The 20,149-nt window shown below is 42.5% G+C and overlaps 1 protein-coding gene across 3 annotated transcripts in view; it reads left to right on the plus strand.

Moving 5' to 3' along the window:
- Positions 1 to 20,149, plus strand: part of LOC122791688 (forkhead box protein M1-like) — a 548,676-nt gene that overhangs the window by 418,562 nt on the left and 109,965 nt on the right. For all 3 annotated transcript variants that reach the window (XM_044059580.1, XM_044059579.1, XM_044059581.1), the window contains one exon: positions 13,659 to 13,825. In XM_044059580.1, the coding sequence (XP_043915515.1) occupies positions 13,659 to 13,825 (167 nt within the window). The remainder of the gene's footprint in view (positions 1 to 13,658; positions 13,826 to 20,149) is intronic.

A 20,149-nucleotide genomic window follows, 5' to 3' on the forward strand; every position in this document is an offset into this window, starting at 1 on the left:
GACAGGTAGATTTTTGGGTTGAAGAGAGTAAATTACTCCTTTGTTTTTAAACGTAGGCCTTTTGTTTTAACAAAAAAAAAATGCTTGGAGCCTTGTGAAGAGTAGCCATGTTTTTGGTGCTAACCCCAACCCACCCCCCAAATCCCTCTGCTATTAGCCATACAACAGTCTGAAGTTGAAACCTTCTCAGTAGTTTTCATCAGATTGTCTATAAGGGGTTGATTCAGCTTGGTTTAATCGGTTGCCATCTCCTGGAATATAGGTTTTATGAAGGTTCTTTTGCTTTCTGGTTCCTTGCTCTGACAGATTTTTGGGGCAGTGGGGTTGGAGGGTCATAGGCTTTAATCTCTCATTTAATATCCTTGTTAAACAAATATTTACTTTTCAGGCTGTTAGAATTTGATAAGACTTGACCTTTAGCTACCCCTGATTTAGTCCAGTCCTTTAAAGTCATATTTGAAAGTCTGCCAGCCTCTGGTACACAGGAAGCCTGGTAGATCTTATGTGAGTCAGAAGAAGCACATGCATTTATGTAAGAACCTGCACATGCATTTATGTAAGAACCTAGTGTCTATGAAAATGTTTTTCTGGCACCTTTAGGTGACCAAATCAAGTCAGCCTCACATTCAGCTTAAACTGTCACCAGAATTTGAGAGAGTAGGGCTTTGACGGAATTTAGTAAGAGTACACTTCTTTGACCCTAGCCGTTACAGCCATCTGCATGCCATGCCCATTTGGTTCAGTAACAGGGAGATATGTATGCAGGTACTTATGAGTATCTCCCCCTCTGCTTTTTGACTTTAAAGTCTTCTGTACTTTATGCCCCTTCATTTCCCCAGAGGTGGGAAATCCCAAGATCCGCAGGGGGGTGGAAGAGTGCCAGCATCCCAGGTATTTTTTTTTTAATTGTCTTAATACCTTCTGATGGTGACATTAATGCTTCATTCACCACAAAACCAGTGAAGCCCGTTTGCGCTGCTCCATGTGTGCCAGTGAACTACCATCACCATCTTGGGTCGTCCCATCCCATCCTACCTACACTAGCTGTCTGAATCCTTACACACTACCATTTTCCAGAGTTTGCTGCATCTAAGGCCTGCATCCCTCACCCTCCAGAATGGGCATGCATGTGGTCTCACATGACTGAGCTAAGTGAATTTGGGGTGTAGTTTTATCTCTCTGTACCACTGATGCAAGCAGTACTAGGGAGGTTGTGAAGCTGTGGATGCCTGTGCAATGAAGCACCGTTGGGCACAGTTATAAGGAGACTTGGCTAGTTTTAATATCCAAAGTCCTTTATGAAATGTAAACTAGCAGCAACTCTTCTTTTTGGCCTGCTGTGGAAATTGCAGACTTTGTCCTTCCCCTCAAAGTACAATCAGTGAAGCAGCTCTTTACATGCCATAATTCTTTGTGTATTCCAGAAACCCCCCTTTCTAAGAAGTGCTCCTTCCATATTAAGCTAATAAAAATTAATTCTTGTAAAAAGAAGAGGTAATATCAGTAGAGCTAAAAGTCTTGGACTGGAAAAAGGGTGAGGCAAAAAAATGGAACTTTTAGCAGGGTTGGGAAATCCCCCTTCAGATTCTTACATGTTTTATGACTATTCCACCAACCTGTTTGCCACACCTTTCTGTACCTTCTGAAGTTTACTCAGTGGGAAGGATCTCCTTTTGGGAAAAATAGTGCAGTTCTGTGTTTATCCTAGTGCATCTTGGACATTGTAAATGCAGTCTTTCTATATATTAGAATTCAGCTAGCTTTCAAATGCTGTCAGTTTCACTTCCCTGGCATTTCTGTCATACCCAAGAACTGTATGAAGTTAGTCAAGCCTGTTTTGCACCAACTGATGTGGATTATAGAGTGCTACAAAAGGAACACAGATCATTCATAATAGGAGCAAAGGTGTACTATTCAAAACCTCTCCTGGTGCAAAAGCATGAATTAGTGGAAAATCATCCTAAACTGTCAGATTTTAACAGATTTGTTGTGGTAAAATTTTCAAGGTTGTTCCCTTGTTTCAGTTGGCTGTTCTCCTGAAGGATTTCTGCTTGGTCATTTGGAGCATGAAAGAATCCTGCCTGTATATACCTATTCATAATACAGTGGCAATTTCTCAACTTTTCAGTGAAACTCCACTTTCAGTTCACCTCTCACTTTTGGGAGTCTGTTGTAGTCAGAGTCTACAAAATAACTGGCACTAGCATTCTCTAACTTGAAGCTGAGGGCATTTACATCTGCCTGTATCCTGATAGCTTCCTGATCCAGACCAGTTCCTTTGCTTCAAGAAGCACTTTATGATCTTCTCCAGCTGTCTACAGAATCCAAGCATCTCTCTCAACCCCCAGAAATTCTATCACACTTTTCCTACACTATGACCTCCTGTGAGCATTCTTGAACAAATCTGCCTGAAACGGCACCCTTGGGCAAAGATATCTCATGAGATAGTTGTCCTTTCACATCTCTCAGAAGTAGAACTAGATAGCCAGAATATTCCCCATGGTCCCAGAAAAAGAGGCCTGCTGGTACCTTAGAAGTCTCTGAGGCCAGTACCCAACAGCCACTAGTACAGAGAATAGCTGCGATCTCAGCAGTCAGGAAAGAGTTAATTTTGGGGCAGCTCAGGTCACCACTAACATAGGACTGCTGTTTACCTAACCAGACCCAATACAGCAATCAAGTGCAGACTTTGGAGTTAGCATAGAGGTTTAGAGCTTGTAAGCCAATTTAAGGTACTTTTGTCGGGAAATCTTGAGATAACAGCACCTTATGTTATCTTGACTTATCACGCAGGCTTATAACCAGGAGTGCTCAACTTATTTTTTCACATTCTTAACCCTTGCTTACAGACCTAAGCTGCCAGTTTATTTTCCATGCAGTGGGGCAGAGTGTTCTAGTATGCTTTCCCTTCACTCTAAAGATGCTGGTTAAAACAGGAAGAGAAATGTTAAGTTTAATCCATACAGTTCCACACTAGCCAAGGAAGGTGTGGTTTTGCCAGCTGTTCCATGTGTCACAGGAGGAGCCTTTCAGAGGGATAGTGATTCACCCTTCTCAAGTCTCTCAGGCTCAGCACTTAGAAAATTTGCATATTCTGTAAGAAGCCCAGCAGTGAATATCTTAATTCGGGAAGTGAAAAAAGATTTTCTTGTTGAACATACCAGAACTTCAGCTTCAGGTATTGTTAATATGCTTCAGGTTCTCCATCAACTTTCTGACTTCTAAAGAATTGGCCTTTTCTTTTGTCAAAGTTCATCTCTACGATCTGGACTCTTCATAAACTCAGCAGTGCAGTTTATTCACCTGTCACCAGCTAGAATACCCATCCATCTTTCTTGGGTCTTTTTTAGGTAAGATGATCACATTATCTGCCCTTGAACTCCTCTGTTAGCCTCAAATGCCTGCTGTGGAAGATCCTGGTCTTTATAGCCATTACATTACTTAAAAGAATTTCAAGAGTTCCTGTCCTTAATATGCAGGAAATCTTGTTTTACACAAGTCTAATATGATTCAGTTTTACCTCCGATTGGTGTGGACCCAATACTCCCACCCTCTAGAGTTCAGGATCCAGTTGCTACAATAACTTTCTTGGGTGGCGTAAGCCAGGGAACCTTGTTGGCTAAGCTTACGTAGGCCCTTGGGCCGATAGCCTAGTACCTACCTATGAACCTATGCTTGCATCAGGAACTGAGATGGTGGGTGGCTCAAGTAGCCCAAAACCCAGGCCTGCCTCTGCAAACATCCTCTCCCTTCCAGACCATGTACACAGATGCCTCAGACCTGGGCTGGGGCGCGACTCTAGGGGAAAAAGGAAAGTATAAGGTTTGTGAACAGACGGACACAAACAGGATCACATAAAAGTGAGGGAAATGAGGGCTGTTTTCCTTGCTCTACAGGCCTTCCATTCATACCTAGAACAGGGCCCTCTAAAGATATCCACAGACAACACCACAGTCTTGTGGTGTCTCAACAGGGAGGAACCAAATCCTACCTCCTGTGCAGGCTAACTCTGCAATTGTGGGAACTGGCTACCTCACAGGGGATCACCCTCCAGGCAGCCTACATCCTATATCCCCTCCCTGCATATCTCCCAGGCAGATAGCCTAAGCAGAACCACTTAAACAACCATGAATGGATGCTACAAGGAGCTGTGTTCCTAACAATGGTCCACAGGTGGGGTATTCCACAGATATACCTGTTCGTCGCCTCCATAAATTTTTTTGATGCCCAAAATTCTTACAAGTCCCATCATTGTGTCTCACTAAAAGAACTAAATTGGTTAGAATTACCTAACCTGCTTCGGAATAATCAGTTTCATTTTCTCTCCGTTCTCTACAAACCCTCTTTCTGTCCAACTATCTTATCTCTAATCTCTCATTGTCTACCCACTAGATTACTCTGCAGTTCTGAACAAGGCCTACTAAAAATCTACGAACCAAGGACCAAAATGGATCACCTAGTCTATAGCTTTAACCCTTTCAAGGCCTGGAATAGTCTGCCACTAAGATATAAGATGCCTTGAACATCCCAATCAATTCAAAACTGCTACAAAAAAAATACCTTCATGAAAAATGGACCTGCCAATGTAATTATCCCCATAGACACTCCCCTATAACCTTCTACTTCCCTTCTCTCTTCCTTCCCTTCATTAAACAAACTTACTACTTTATCTTCTCCTCTTGCTACATCACTGTACAAACATAACTAGTAAAATATTTCAACTCTAACTATTGCACTATTATGTATATAATATGTAATTATGAATGGATACCTCCAATGAATGCATTTCTATATGTATTTCACTTGCCATAGTGTAATGAATGACATTGTAATGCAGTAATATGTGGTACTGGTGAATGTATTCTACATGTATTCAATATATAAAATTTCTATTTTTCTGTTGGAACTTTTCTCCTCGGGCCTTGCTGAAAACGGGCAATTGTAGCCCAGTCGGACAAACCCGGTCAACAAATATAAAATAAAAAATAAACAGGCAGCTGCCTGGCTACTGTAGCAGGACACCAGACCTCAAGGTATTGGCAACAGATGCCTTATCGATAACCTGGAAAGGGAAATTCCTATATGGATTTCCCCCCTTCTTTCTGATACAAAGAGTCCTGCAGAAAATTCAGCAGGACTCGCCCAAAATCTTGCTGGTTGACTCCCTACTAGCCAAGACAGCACTGGTTCCCTCCTCTTATTCACCTGTCTGAAGGCAATCACCACAAGTTACCCCCGTCAGTGGACCTGCTCACACAGAACAAGGGGAACTCTCATACACCCATAGTGGCAGTCCATGCACCTCATTCTGTGGCTGATGAGGATTTTGATCCCCTTCAAACACCTATATACCGAGGATGTGCTCACTGTCCTGCAGGAGACCAGGAAACCCAACACAAGGAAATCCTAGCTCTCTAAGTGGAAAAGGTTTTCCATTTGGTGTCCCAAAACACAGTTGTACCCGCTGGAAAGCGATATTCCTCTCATCCTGTCTTACCTGTGTGAACTAATGCAGACAGGGCTGTCATACTCATCTCTGAAAGCACACTTGTCTGCTATCTCTACCTGCCTTCCTTTGGAGCCTCCCCTTGCATCCAGGCTCCTGCTGAATTGTTCCTCAAAGGGGTATTGCACTTGAGACCACCCAGGACACCATCTCCTCCCCCCCCCCCCCCCGGGACCTTAACTATGTATTAGAAAAACTCACTCTCGCCCCCTTTGAGCCAGCAGACAAAGCTCTCATAAACTTTTGCACATGGAAAACTGTCTTATTGGTAGCTCTGACCTCATCCAGAAGGGTCTCAGAGTTTCAAGCTGTTATGGCTACACCACTGTTTCTAGTCTTCCACCTGGACAGGGTGACTCTCTCAGGACTACCTGTCATTCACTCCCAAAGTAGTAATTGACCTATACTTAAAACAAGCCATCCACTTGCCTACCTTCTTCCCCAACCCACAGGGGATAGTAAGAGAGTACTTCATTCCCTAGACGTCCACATGCAACTTTGGTTTTATCTACGCAAAACCAAATCTTTTAGGAAATCAGACCAACTGTCTCTCCACCCCAGAGCCCTGGGGAAAACTCTGAGCAAACGGACCATTTTGGCCGGGATCTCCGGGGCGATTTCCTTCTGCTACCTACACCCTGGAAAGATTTTGCAGGGCAATGTCAAAGCTCACTCTACCAGAGCATTGGCCTCTTCTAGAGCCTTTAAGGGGTTGGACACTAACCATACTTGAGGCAGCTACTTGGTCCTCAGTGCACACCTTCACCAAACACTACAAACTGGACCATATCTCGAGAGCTAGGGCAGGATTTGCCAGGGCTATCCTACACGGGTTCCTGGAAACCTCATCTAGGCCACCTCCCAGTGAGCTTTGGCACTCACCCACATTTAGAATACTGCAAAATTAGAATAGGACATAGGAAAGCTGTGTAAAATCTTACCATAACCCTAGATGTCCTTCTCTTCCATGTTGCAGTATTCCTTCCCACCCACCTTCCCCTCCTGTCAGATTGCACTCGCTCTCCTGAGTGTCACTGGACAGGCTATGGCCTTTCAGGACTGGCTCTGACTAGGGCCTTTCTTTTTGTTCTGAGGGCTGGTGCATGCAAATGTCGTCATTTTTATGGCCCACGTACCTGCTGCCACGTCAGCCGCACCTAGAGGGACTGAAAATCTTTGGAAACCTGTCCGGATGAACTGGAGAGGAAGAAGGGCAAACCCACATATAGAATACTGCAACATGAAAGAGAAGAGCATATATGGTTATGTTAAGATTTTTACACAACTTTCCTATGTTCAAATATAGGATAATTTTGCATTAGACAGTCCCGCCCAGCAGTTCTCTGTTTATATATATATATATATATATATATATATATATATATATATATATATATATATATATATATACCCTTAAGGAGAGGGATGCAGGGTAGAAGCCCTCTCATAGTCTTCCTGTTTTGGTGCATCTTTGCGTGCAGATGTAATCTGTGACTATCTAAGATTCCAGCTTCATACTTTGAGTATGCAAGTGTGTGTGTGTATTTTGTGGGGGTGGTCATTTCCAGTAGCTTAGGGGTCTGGGGTTTTGTGTTCCATAAGCTTATCAGAAAGGAAGCTAGTGTATGGATTGCAGACAAATTTTTTTCTGACCATGCTACACCAAGTAAAACCAAAGGTGGTGTAGACTACTGATGTTCATAGTGTTTCACTGCTGCAGTCATTACACTTGGGTTATCCTGCCGTCAGGCGGTCCCGCAGCTGGCCAGAGTTCCAAAGTCTTGGTCCGGCGTTGGTTGCTGTCGCTTCTTCCCTGACGTCAGTACGCCAGGGGTATACAAGATGCGGCCGACGCCATTTTCTTCAGTCTTTCTTGCCGCATGGTGCCCAAAGCAAAAGCAGTTCGCAAGTGCTGGTCGGCCAACTCCTGAGATTTTCGAAGTCGAATTTCAGAACCGAAGTCTTCAATAAAGCTAAGTACCCCATTGGGGAAACTTTTTTTTTCTTGCCTCAGACCGATGTCAGTAAAAGTTAATAATTGCATTTCTTGTGGGAAGCAAATACCTCATAAGGATTTTCATTCTTACTGTATTCCATGCCTAGGCCCAGACCACAACGTCACTAGTTGTCAGTTTTGTGCTAGACATAACAAACACACTATTAAACGTCGGTTTGATTTCGCTCGCCATTATTTTGGCCGAAGGTTCAATTATACCATGCCGTCGGAACAACTGACCGGAATACACAAAAAAAAAAAGCGGAATACACAAAAAACGCAAAGACAAAGATAAGGACGGGCATCCGCGGTCCAAAACAGACGATGAAGCCTCTTCTAGGCCAGTCGCCGGCTCGCCGGTTCTCAGTGAGGCGCTTTCGCAACCCCTGACACCTCCTACCTCAGAGCCATAGGCCGCCTCCAACTCCCACGTGGAGATTACTAGGCCTCTGGAAACTCAAGGTATTGGGGCCTATGGAAATTAACCCCTCAGATGGGTCCGGAGCCGCTGAGCAGGCATCGGCTTATGAGGGTGTTTTCAGACCTTCACAGATTACCATCAAAACTACAACTAAGTCTAAAACTCCATTAAAGACAAAGAAACAAGTACAGCATTCACATGGGCAGGCCTCCATGCCTAAAAAACAGATGCTCAAAATGGCCAAAGACCTAATTACTCTGATCAGGGGTTCCCATCCCCCTCCTGATAAAAGGCCTAGGCAGGATACAGACTTCCTCTGACCGGGTTTCCATTTCTTCTGATTCCTCTTCAGACCAGGGATACTCTTTACCCCCCTATGAGGACTCTGATGCTGAAGAATCAATCCCTTCAGCCTCTTCTCCTGAGGATTACTCTTTTGGTGAAACTTTGCATACCATGAGGGAGCATTTCCATTGGGAGAGCCAGAATTATTCAGAATCCAAGAAAAGGCTCAGAGATTTTCTTTTATTGCCTCAACACAGGCCCCTTGCTATTTCATCTGTATTGGATATTGTGGATGATGTGTTCTCCGAATCCAGTTTAACCCCTGATTCTTTGCCTCCAGCACCAGTCGAGCCAGATAGGTACTACAGAGTCCCTGACTCTAGCAAATTTCTTTATAAAAACCCTGCTGCTGACCCAGAAACTATTTCCCAGGGTCCCAAAGGGGTAAAGGCTTCCACTGCTAAAAATCCAGTTCCCTCTGACCGGGATTCTAGAGCGTTAGACAGATGGGGGAAGAAAGTTTACACTTCTGCAACTTTAGCAGTAAGGGCTTTAAATTGCCAGTTCCATATGCTTAAATGCCAACAATATTTAATGTCTCTGTTAAAACAGAAAATGCTTACAAGCTCAAAGTCCTGATTATAAGGAAATGCAGGATTTATTGCATGCAGCTGAACAAGTGGGAAAACATACTCTGCAATGTGGTTTTGATTCTTTAGAGGCTTCTTGTAGAGCCGCAGTTACAGGATCTGTGATTCAAAGGCCTGCTTGGTTAAAGGAACAAGGTTTACCTGTTCATGTTAAGGCAAAATTATTGGATGCTCCTTTACAGCATGATATTTTGTTTGGTGTCAAGGCAGAAGAGGTATTAAAGAAAATGGAGGATAAGGCAAAATCTATGCAAACAGTGACTGATTTCTTACAGGTACAGCCACCACGATTTAGCAGAAATTGGCCTTCAAAAATTGGTCCTTTCCAATGTCAGGCCACAAAGAGGCAGATACAGATGCCAAAGAGGCAGATCTCAGCCCCAAGGCTCTTATAGACCACGTCAGTGGGGTGCTTCAACCCCAAAATGAGGAGAAGACAAGTCACAACCTTACAGGAAACTGTCCCAATGACTTCCCCCTTCAAATGCCAAGCACTTACTTTTGGCCGCTCCCTTAGGGGGAAAACTAACACTTTTTTCACAAAATTGGCATATGATCACCCAAGATAAATGGGTTCTGAATATTGTGTCTTAAGGTTACAGGTTCCACTTTCACACTCTACCAAGGCCAAAAGGAATGCCAGACCTGCCACAAAATCAATGGGCAGAGGCACAAAAACAAATTACAGCCCTCATGGACATGAGCTATTCAAAAAGTGCCACAACAGGGAACAAGGCTTAAGACTTTTCTTGGTCCCCAGAAAGGACAAAGCCTGGAGACCCATACTGGACCTATCTACTCTAAATACTTACCTGGATGTTCCGAAATTCATAATGTTGACACTACAGCAGCTTCTTCCCATGCTGGGCAAGAAGGCTTGGCTTGTTACCTTGGACCTCAGAGGCATATCTGCATGTCCCAATCGGACAAAATTGCAGAAGATTCCTCAGATTTATAGCAGGCTCAATGCATTACCAATTCTCTGCACTGCCCTTTGGCTTATCTACTGCGCCCAGGGTCTTCACAAAATGCCTGGCACCAGTAATTGCATTTTGCAGACAAAACGCAATTCAAATGTATCTCTACTTGGACGACTGTCTTATTCAAGCAGAGAACAAGGACATTAAAGCATCTGGCATTTTGCTAATTTGCCTAGGGTACACAGTAAATGAAAAGAAGTCAAAACTAGTGCCCTCACAAGAGAGAATATTCCTGGGTGCCAGCTTAAATACAACGGCCCAGGTGGCTTATCTCACGCCAGACAAGCAAAGACAGCTGACTCGATACTTTCAATTGATGGCAACAAAAACCCAACTCCCTGCAAGAAAAATTCTGCAGGTCTTTGGGTTCATGGCGTCCTGCATATTACTAATGCCGTATGCCAGACTGCATATGAGGAAACTACAATGGTACCTAAAAAGTGTTTGGACTCAACACTGTTACAGCTTGGAAACAGTAATACCACTTATTCCCTGCCTACAACAGGAGTTTCTATGGTGGGCACAGGCATGTCACCACAACAAGGGACAGCCTTTCACTTTACCCACAGCCAGGCAGACACTAACAGATGCTTCGGATTACGCCTGGGGAGCATACATGGCAGGAAAATGTATTCAGGGCAAGTGGCCCACAGACCAAATGCATCTTCACATCAATCAAAAAGAGATGCTAGCTGTACAAAATGCCCTAACAGCTTTCAAGGACCTTCTGCATCCAGGACAACTATTATTAAAGACGGACAACACCACAGTTATGTGGTACATAAGCAAGGAGGCACTCATTCCTATCCCCTCTGCAGACAAGCCATGACTTTGTGGAACACAGCACTGACCTATCAAGTTCATCTGCAAGCACAATTCCTGCCAGGAAAGGAAAATACTCTGTCAGACGATTTAAGCAGAAACATCATGGAGCCTCACGAGTGGAAATTAAATCCACAAGTATTCAGCATGATAACACAAAAATGGGGGTGCCCAGACATCATTTTGCCTCCCCTCTGAACTGCCAACTACAGAAATTCTGCACAAGGATTTACCACTCACAAGCATGGAAAGTGGATGCTCTCTCGTTCAGCTGGAAAACCTTAAAAGTTTATGCCTTCCCACCGCTGCCTCTCCTTTCAAAGGTACTCCTAAAAGCCAGAAAGGAAAGGCCAAAAATGATCCTGATTGCCCCAAACTGGCCACGCCAGCACTGGTACCCAATCTTAAAGAATTTGGCTCAAGGCCCAGCATGGATTTTACCTCAAATTCCTCAACTTCTGACTCAACAAAACAATCGGATCCTGCACAGCCAGCTCAAAACCTTAAACCTGGCTGCATGGCAGATTACTTAGCCAAGCAACCAACACCTCTCTTTAAAGCTGTTATGGATGTTATTTTGGAGGCCAGGAGGCCCAGCACCAGGAAATCCTATTCAGAAAAGTGGAAGAGATTCTGCGCCTGGAACCAGGCTCACAGCTTTGACCCTCTTGTTCCAAATATTCCTCAGATGCTACAGTACCTAACTGAGATACTGGACAAGGGCCTATCCTTTTCATCCATTAAGATCCACGCCTCTGCCATCTCAGCTCATTACAGCATGGATCCTCCTATTTTCTCTCATCCATTATTAAAACAGTATCTCAGAGGGGCTAAAAACATAAGACCGCCCCGGAGAGCACCAACACCAACTTGGGACCTCAACTTTGTCTTGGAAAAACTAACTTTACCTCCTTTTGATCCAGCCAATACAGCAGAATTAAAATGTGTCATGGAAAACTGCTCTGTTTCTGGCAATAACCTCAGCACGAAGAGTCTGAGTTACAGGCACTAATGGCAGTGGAACCTTTCATCATTTTTCATCAGGACACGGTTTCTTTAAGAACAAACCCTACATTTATGCCAAAGGTGGTATCCAGTGTGGCTCTTAACCAAACTATTCACTTGCCAACATTTTATCCAAATCCCCAGAATAAAGGGGAAAGACTTCTGCATTCATTGGACATAAACAGGCAGTTACGCTTCTACTTGGACAAAACAAAAGCTTTCAGGAAAACTGAGCAATTGTTTGTTGCACATGCTGCAGGATCACGGGGAAAGGCTATTTCAAAACAGACCATTTCAAAGTGGATAGGACACTGTATCGGTTTCTGCTACACACAGCATGGAAAAACTGACCTAGCAACATTAGGCCACATTCCACCAGGGCAACCGCCACTTCAATTGCCTACCTTAGAGGAGTACCTACCAAGGATATTTTGGAAGCTGCAACTTGGAGTTCAGTGCACACCTTTACCAAGCATTACCACTTGCCTCTTTACTCTAAATCCAGAGCTGGCTTTGCCACTGCAGTGCTGCAGGGCCTCAGGGCCTCATAGCCACCCCGAATCCTTTATAGACCCAGCCACCCAACCTCAGCTTTGGGATTCAATCCAAGTGTAATGATTGCAGCAGTGAAACACGATGAACATAGTACAGCTTTGTACCTACCATAAGTGTAGATGTTCGAGTGTATTCACTGCTGCAGTCCAGGTTACCCTCCCTCCATCCCCTCTTTCTTAGCTGGGACTTATCTATACCTTTCTACCCTATACAACCTATGTGGTGTATTTGCTTGCAACTGAAGGTATTGTTTTTATTTTTTATGTATGTGTTATTAGCAATGTGTATTGCCTACCTGTTTGGGGGCACCTGACATCTGGGGCAAGAAAAACTGAAGAAAATGGCATTGGCAGAATATTCTATACCCCTGGCACACTGACGTAAGGGAAGAAGCGACAGCAGCCGACTCCGGTCCAAGACTTTGGAACTCTGGCCAACTGCGGGACTGCCTGACGGCAGGATAACCCAAGTGTAATGACTGCAGCAGTGAATACACTCTAACATCTACATTTATGGTAGGTACAAACTGTACTTTTTACAGCTCAGTTACTGGCTGATGACCTTTTAAGTGGGAAGTGACTTATTTCCTGGAAGAGGACTTCTGTACTGTTCTTGAAACCCCTATAGAAGATGGCTGTCTGCTTGCAGCTGAACCCTGTTGTATAGAATCGTCGTAGCATAGTCCTGTATTAGTACATTATGGTTATGATGAGGCTTCTCACACATCACTACTGATGAAAAGCCAAATTTGTTTTTGTATCATCGTAGATCTGTTCCTTTCCTAAGACTGTTGAGTAGTGAATGGGATGAATTGGCATGTGCAGGGGCTAAGCACACTCTTCTAGTCTTAACAGAGGTGCGCCATTAGGAAGCGCATGCATTCTTGAGTGCAGGAGTTGAAGAGAAGAGTATCCAATGTGGAATTTGCTAGGTTGTTAGAGAGAAAATAGTTTCAAGTTCATCCTTTGAGGACTGCCCCCTCCCACCAACAAATTAACCTGCAGGGTATGTGGGTACATAATATTTTAATTATAGTATTCCTGGATTACTGTTAGTTGGAGGTATAGAGTTTCTTGCAAACTGAGTTACACCAGAGAAACAAACCCCTTAAGTAAGTGGTTTGTTTAGTCAGTATGATATTGGTGCATCGCTATTAAACCTGAGCCAGACTGTGCAACTAGATTGCTACATGTAGTGATGCAACTGAGTATTTTGAAGCAAGTGCTTAGAAATTTCTTTATGGAAGATCATAGATCCTCTTATTACCTGCTTAAAACAATCATTCCTCAGGGGATTCATGTTGTATGCTACTGCATCTTTGCCAAAGTACCGCCAGGTTGTCCATTGGATAAGTTCTTATTTTATATTGCTGTGTGTTAACCTAATCTCATAGAGATGGTTTATACCATGATGCTGATTTGTATTTTCTTGTTCATAGTGAAGAAAATGAAACCTTTACTTCCACGTGATTTTGCATCAACTATTGAACCTGTTCCAGTAGCTCTTATCATCAATGCTTCTGTAGTTTGTCATCAACCGGTTCCATCATATGGTACATCAGGCAAAACAAAGCCAGTAAGGAAAAGACTTCCTTTGGCACCAAAGGTAATATTTATTTTTAATCTCTAGTTGTAACTTTAGGTATCTTTTAATATTAGACATTTTTTCCAAAAACATTTTTTGAGAGGCACATAACAAAAGACAAATTTATCTTTATTTTTAATTTCAGGTTCTGTTGCTGCAGTTAAGACCAATGAGACTGAGGAACACTTGTTAGCAGCAGTTTACATTTTTCCTCAGCTGTGGTCAAAACTACCGGTATCAAAACATGATGAGCATTATTTATGCAGTTTCCTGAAAATGCATACATCCATTTCCAGGTTTAGTGCACATTTTAAACAGTGGTTCATGAGAGTATAAACTCAAGTTTCAAATTTTTCCCCTTAGAGATTCTTGTGGTAGTTCACCTTGTTATTGCAGGCTGTTCAGCTTCACCATATGGCCAGTGCTGTCATATTGTTGTGAAAGTACGCTGGTGTCATTCAGGTTTTATTGAGACTTTGTTTTCAAAGAGGTAGATGCAAAAAAAAAAAAAACTAGATGACAGACATCATAGGTGCAAACATTCCTAGAAGCCTGGATCTTGATCCTCCATCTCTTGACTTAGTCTTTGGCCACTTCTTCACCTGCTGTTATCTTGGAGGTTACTGGACAGGTGTATTGGATTTCCTGGATTTCATCATGAACTACAACCATACACTGTTCATTTGCTACCCCCACAAACATGACTTCTTCATTGTTGTCCACTGTGATTCTTTGGTTGCTTTTGAAACACTGGCACTCATTTTTGTGATCACTTCTGTGCAGCTGCAAGCTTTTCCACAAAAGGATGAATTTTATTTTTGGTGGAGTGGGGGCTTCCCTTTCCCTATGAAAAGGAGTTGGTATATAGAAGTTGCATGAGTGAGGGTGGGGAAGTAGCAGAGCTTTTCCCCTTCCCGCATAAATGCTTTTTTCCTCTTTTTTTTAACTCCTGATTACTGTTTGCATCTTGAGTTTTCACTCGTGTATGATCACAGAGTATGATGGTGATGTGATCATATGCAAGTTAAAAGCTTGTGTGAACCAGTCCTCCACCCTGTGCCTTATGTGCTCTGGTTTTAGACTGTGTGTTCTGCAGCTGTTATGTTACAACCAGAAATCCTGTCACTGTAAGGGGAACTCATTACTTGAATGCTGATAGACTGGCATTCATTACCTGTTAGCTTGATTCATGACTAGTTTCTAAGTGCAAAGGTCACCACACAACTGGGTTGATTGTTCCTGAGGCTGTTTTGCCTAAGGTGCCAATTCCTACTACAGTATGTGGATACACTTAGCTTTACAGGCTTTCTCGAAGATGACGTTCACCCCCCCAATGACTGTCATGCTCCTCCTCCTCTCTTTGTTCTGGTTACTGTCCTTTCTGCTTTCAGGGAAGACCATCATGAGGAGATCTGTACACCAATTCAGTTGCTGAATTTCATTTTGAACTATCATTAACTGGTGAGGCTGTTCATCCAGTGTAGAGTTTGATGAAATGGCCTACTAAAACAGTGACTTTCCTCAACCATAACCTGTCACGCCTGTTTGTAAAAGCAGTAAGACTGTCCTTTAATTCATTTTTCACTCTTTCAGAATTCTGAAAATGTTACCTTAAACACCTTTTGTTAACTGCACATTTTGAACATGGGTGCACACACAATTGCAGAAGGAACAAAAAATTGTAAAAGTTTTTCATTATTTTCATCCATTATACATTTGCCTTTAACAACTCATTCACTGTAACATACTTAAATTGCACAAGTCCTGCCTTCCTCTAAATTTCACTCATCTTGAACATTATTCTGTGTGTACTGTTACCACAAATTCATTTTATTTCTGTTATTTGCCATTTCCCTTTTCTAAAGATCCCCACCTACAGTTCTTTTATCTCCTTTACAATATTTAGTACTTCAGCTACAGTTGGCTTAGATTTTGAGTCCCATTTTTTAGTAATTGCTTTGTCAGCATTAAACTTAGCAATGTCTTACTATGTCTATGCAATTCAGGTCATATATCTTAGCTTAAAATAATATAATTTGCTTTGTTGCAGTCATTTGCTTTACCAGCATTTCTGATAAAATATTTTGTAGGGAATTTCTTCGAAGTTATTTCACACCCCAAAAATATTTTCTTGTAGGTTCATAGGTGATTACGAGGCTAAAGGCACGAGAGCCTTTATGAGCCTAGCTGATATGATGATGATGATGATGATGTATCTTACTACCTCATCTCATATCTGGGGAATTGTCAAGGTAGTGGATCTTTTGGTGTTGGGGCCCCAAGTCTTTTTTACAGACTGCCTCTATCCATAAGGAACATGGGCAGTACCCCAGGAGTGAATTTATTGTTCCATGTCCATTTATCCAAATTCTTTTGAAAAGTGAGGGGCGTACTTTGTTTTATGAAGATGGTAAGTTTATTCCATAGATGAGGTACCCTTGAAATATGAATCTGTCTCTCCACCAAGTTGTGTTAGTTACAAATGAGATTCAGGTCCATAGAACGCATTACCCTTGCATAGCCATATAAAGTGGGATGGTCCTGAATTTTAGCTTGTGGCACTGAGGGTATGCTTTTTAGTCATCTCTCAGGTGGCTGGAAAGGAAAGAGTGGGGTTCTGGAGACACATGAGCATTGACCAAAGGACTTTCAGCCAGGGGGAATTTTCCATCCTTTTCCGTGCCTTGATGTTGGCCCCCTCTCATGCTGTCACACTAAAAGTGCTTTTCTTTTTCTCAAATGCTTTTTATTTCTTTGCATTGCTCTGTTTTTCATAGTCCAGAAAACAAATCTTTGGTTAATAGTATTTCAAAGAACTGCCCTTTTGCATATTCTGTGAGGTTGCAGCTGTACCAAGGCATGTTTTCTTGGGACAGTCCCAGTGGCTGCTGCACCTGCAGCAGGCATTTACAGCATCTCAGCCAGGCTCTACGGTACACTGCAAATGTGGTTCCATACAACTTGCTTACCTTGTCTTTTACAGCCCCATCTCTGGCACCCAAAATAATATCCTGTTTCTCTGGTATTTTACAATAGTTTCACTGTACTTGTGGAATAATCCAGCCCAGTCTTCAAATGGAAGCTTCAACCAGGCAAACAAGTATGTGTTTTTTTTTTATAGAGGGACAAGTCCCCTGCACCCCACATGAGGGATTTTGCTCCCTCACACCATTTACTTAACAGACACTAACTTCACGATTGCATGCAGAAAAGAATACCCCTAAAGTTAGTATTCCCTGTGGGTTGCAGCTGTGCACTAGCAGTAATTGGTTTTAGAAAACGGTAGTCAGTGGACTGTAGACCAATGCACCACAGTTCAACACTCCACTTAGGGAAGTATTTTCGATATTGTGACAACTTGTTGCCCTTAACATAAGGGTGGCATGGCAAAAGAAAAAAAGTTATGAGGCAAGCATCTCCCCGTAAGATGTACATTAGCATGAGTGTGACATCATGTAATGAGCTAAAGTTGCAGGGTTATGTAAATCCCATGGAGAAGGGACAATACAGCAGCAAATTCTTACAATGAACATCAATTTAAACTTTGAATAATGTGAATCTGCCACTCTGAAAAATATTCTGTACCCCTTCTAATTTAAACTGCATGTCTATTGATTCTAAGAAGATCACTGTATTGAGCTATTGCACCAATCCAGTCATTTACTGGAAACAATGTTGTAATTTGCAGCCTTTGAATAAACCACCTGAAGTTGACATGACAAGGTAAAAATAGTTCCTCATTAGAAAAAAAAAATCGCAGAGCTAGGAAACACTACTCAGACTTCCGGTACAATTTGTCACTTTTTTTCAATTCCTGCAGATTACTTTGGGGCACCTTCTGACTGGTCAATAAGGCTGTTGTCTTGGTTCCATAGGATGATACTAGGCTATTGGCCCAGAGGCCATTGTAAGCCTAGCTAAAAACTGAACCAGTTCTCCCTGAAAGGCTATGCCTAGAGCACACTGCTGTGAGAGCTGACATCAGATCAGGGAGTTTAATATTAAAAGCAAACATCTGTAATAGAAAAACCTATGGATGCATTATGCAATATATTCGAAGCCTCAAAACTAAGGAAAAAGCTTCCTCTTATAAAAGCTTTCAGTCATGAGCTTCAGACATGAGGTTGTAGCAGTCAGTCTTCAAGGCCATCAACTCACAAGCTTGACAACTGAATCTACAAACCTAGTGCTTTAATCCCATTTGACAGATTCAAAACAGGCAGTCGCCTACCCTCACTTGTGCCATTCGTATTCAACTTTTGGAATAAAAACATTTCTAGCTAGGGAATGGGAGTGCAATGGAAGAGAGAGGATGATTAATTCTGTACCATAGTTTAAGTTGAGATTATATTTTACTTATCAGTATGTGCAGTGCGAATGATGGGTTCATAAAAATGCCAAGGTATGTTTCTACTACCACTGGAATAGAGATGTTCTCTGTTACTGTGATAGGGTTAAGGTTTATAATCCATCTTGTGGTGTGACAAATAACATGGGGGTTTAATTAGCTTATTCAATATAGGGCATAGTTTGGAGAAATTGTGTTAGGTAGATTGCTGTAGTTTTCTATTAGTTGTATTTGATATTAAAAGCAAAGCATCTGTGTACATTGTGTACTGCATTTATGCAGAATTTCTTATCTCTGCAATTCTTTGTTCTTTGTATTAAATTGTATTACAGAGCTGTAATTGTACATTACTATTTGTAAATGCCCTTTGGCCCAGGTTGTGCCCATGAAGGGTTTGAGGTACAGACTACTTACCCCATCAGCAAACTAGATAAATCTCAAGCGGAAACATTTCTACAGAGTCTGTGGAAGTAGCTACTGCCTTAGTCCAGTGCAGGCCCACTACTTCATTCAGGATTATTACAACAAATGCAAAAAGTTGTTGCTGTCTAAAAAAACTAAGGTGAGGCCCCAACAATGGAAAAGCACCCTGCTCAGCTTCAGCAGGCCAATAAGACAACATATCAAATTCTCCAAGGGTAACTTTGAGAAAAACTTAGCTATCTCAGCCAAGAATAATCACAAGGCCTTTTACAGCTACATACATAGCCTAAAAGGTAGGGCCTAAGCATGTGCTGAACTAGTGTCTCACAGTATCGCACACCACTAATCCCGCAGAGATATCAAAGCTGCTAGCGGACAGATTTTGCAAAAATGTCACTTCCTTATCCCTCCAAACTTACCACAAACTTTATATCCAACTCCCCGCTCCCCCCAACCCTGCTTAACCGAAGAACAGGTAATTAAAGCCTTGTCTAGGGCAAAGAAACATAGCCTCTGAGACAAGATGGCATCCCAGGCTGTCTTCTAAACAAACTAAAACATATACTAGCATCGCCATTAAGTACCCTATTCAATTACAGCCTAACCACTGTCTTTGTTCCTGTGGACTGGAGAACAGCAACAGTTATTCCCCTCCACAAAGGTAGCTTAGCAACAGACCCAGGGGAATTATAGACCCGCAAGTCTGACCAGCCTCATTTGTAAAGCCATGGAATGTATCCTCATGGACCTCATAAGTAGAGATAGGCACCCTCCAAACACTGGATCCGACCCAATTCAGCTTCAAGGCCAAATTCTGCCTTTTAAACCCGGTGGATTTCTTCGAAAATGTGACCAGGGCAAATCTGTGCACACAGCTTACCTCGACTTGGCAAAGGCCTTTGACCCAATCCCACACACAGGTATTACTGATAAACTTGGACAATTGAATGTAAACCCCTTTGTTGTCAGGTTGCCAAGTAGCTCACATACTTGGTCACACCCTATCAAAGTGGGTGACTACACTTCAACCAGCAGACCTGCCAATAGTGGGGTGCCACAAGTGTCAGTGCTTGGGTCCCCTACTGTTTGGTATATACTTCTCAGAGGTTCAGGCCAAAACTAAGGGGCTGTGGCTGACTAAGTTTGTGGATGACTGCAAATTTGAGTGCAATTACTGAATCCCCAAATGATGTCTGTATACTTCGGGAGGGTCTGTAGCAGACCAAATACTGATGCCTTGGTCACGGTCTCAAACTGAATGCAAAGAAATGCATCATCATTCCCTTCGGCAAAAACAATGTCCCTTCACGCTATTAAATTAAAAACAATACCCTGTTTACCAACAAAGTGTTGAGATTTAGAATCACAAGTACGACTGCAGCCTTAACTTTGACCACATTGTGCCTGTTGTAGTAAGGAAGTCTTTCTGTGTAGCACACTAGGTTATAACCCCTCTATACTCGTCACTAATCTGGCCCATAATCCAGTATAATACCTCTCTTGACATGTACTGTACAAAGCATCTGCAGGAGAGACCTCAGGGGTTTATGACTAAGATGATCAAGGGATTCTAG

The sequence above is a fragment of the Protopterus annectens genome, chromosome 17.part0, assembly GCF_019279795.1.
Source record: "Protopterus annectens isolate FY-2018-M chromosome 17.part0, PAN1.0, whole genome shotgun sequence".
In the NCBI taxonomy this organism is placed as follows: Eukaryota; Metazoa; Chordata; order Ceratodontiformes; family Protopteridae; genus Protopterus; species Protopterus annectens.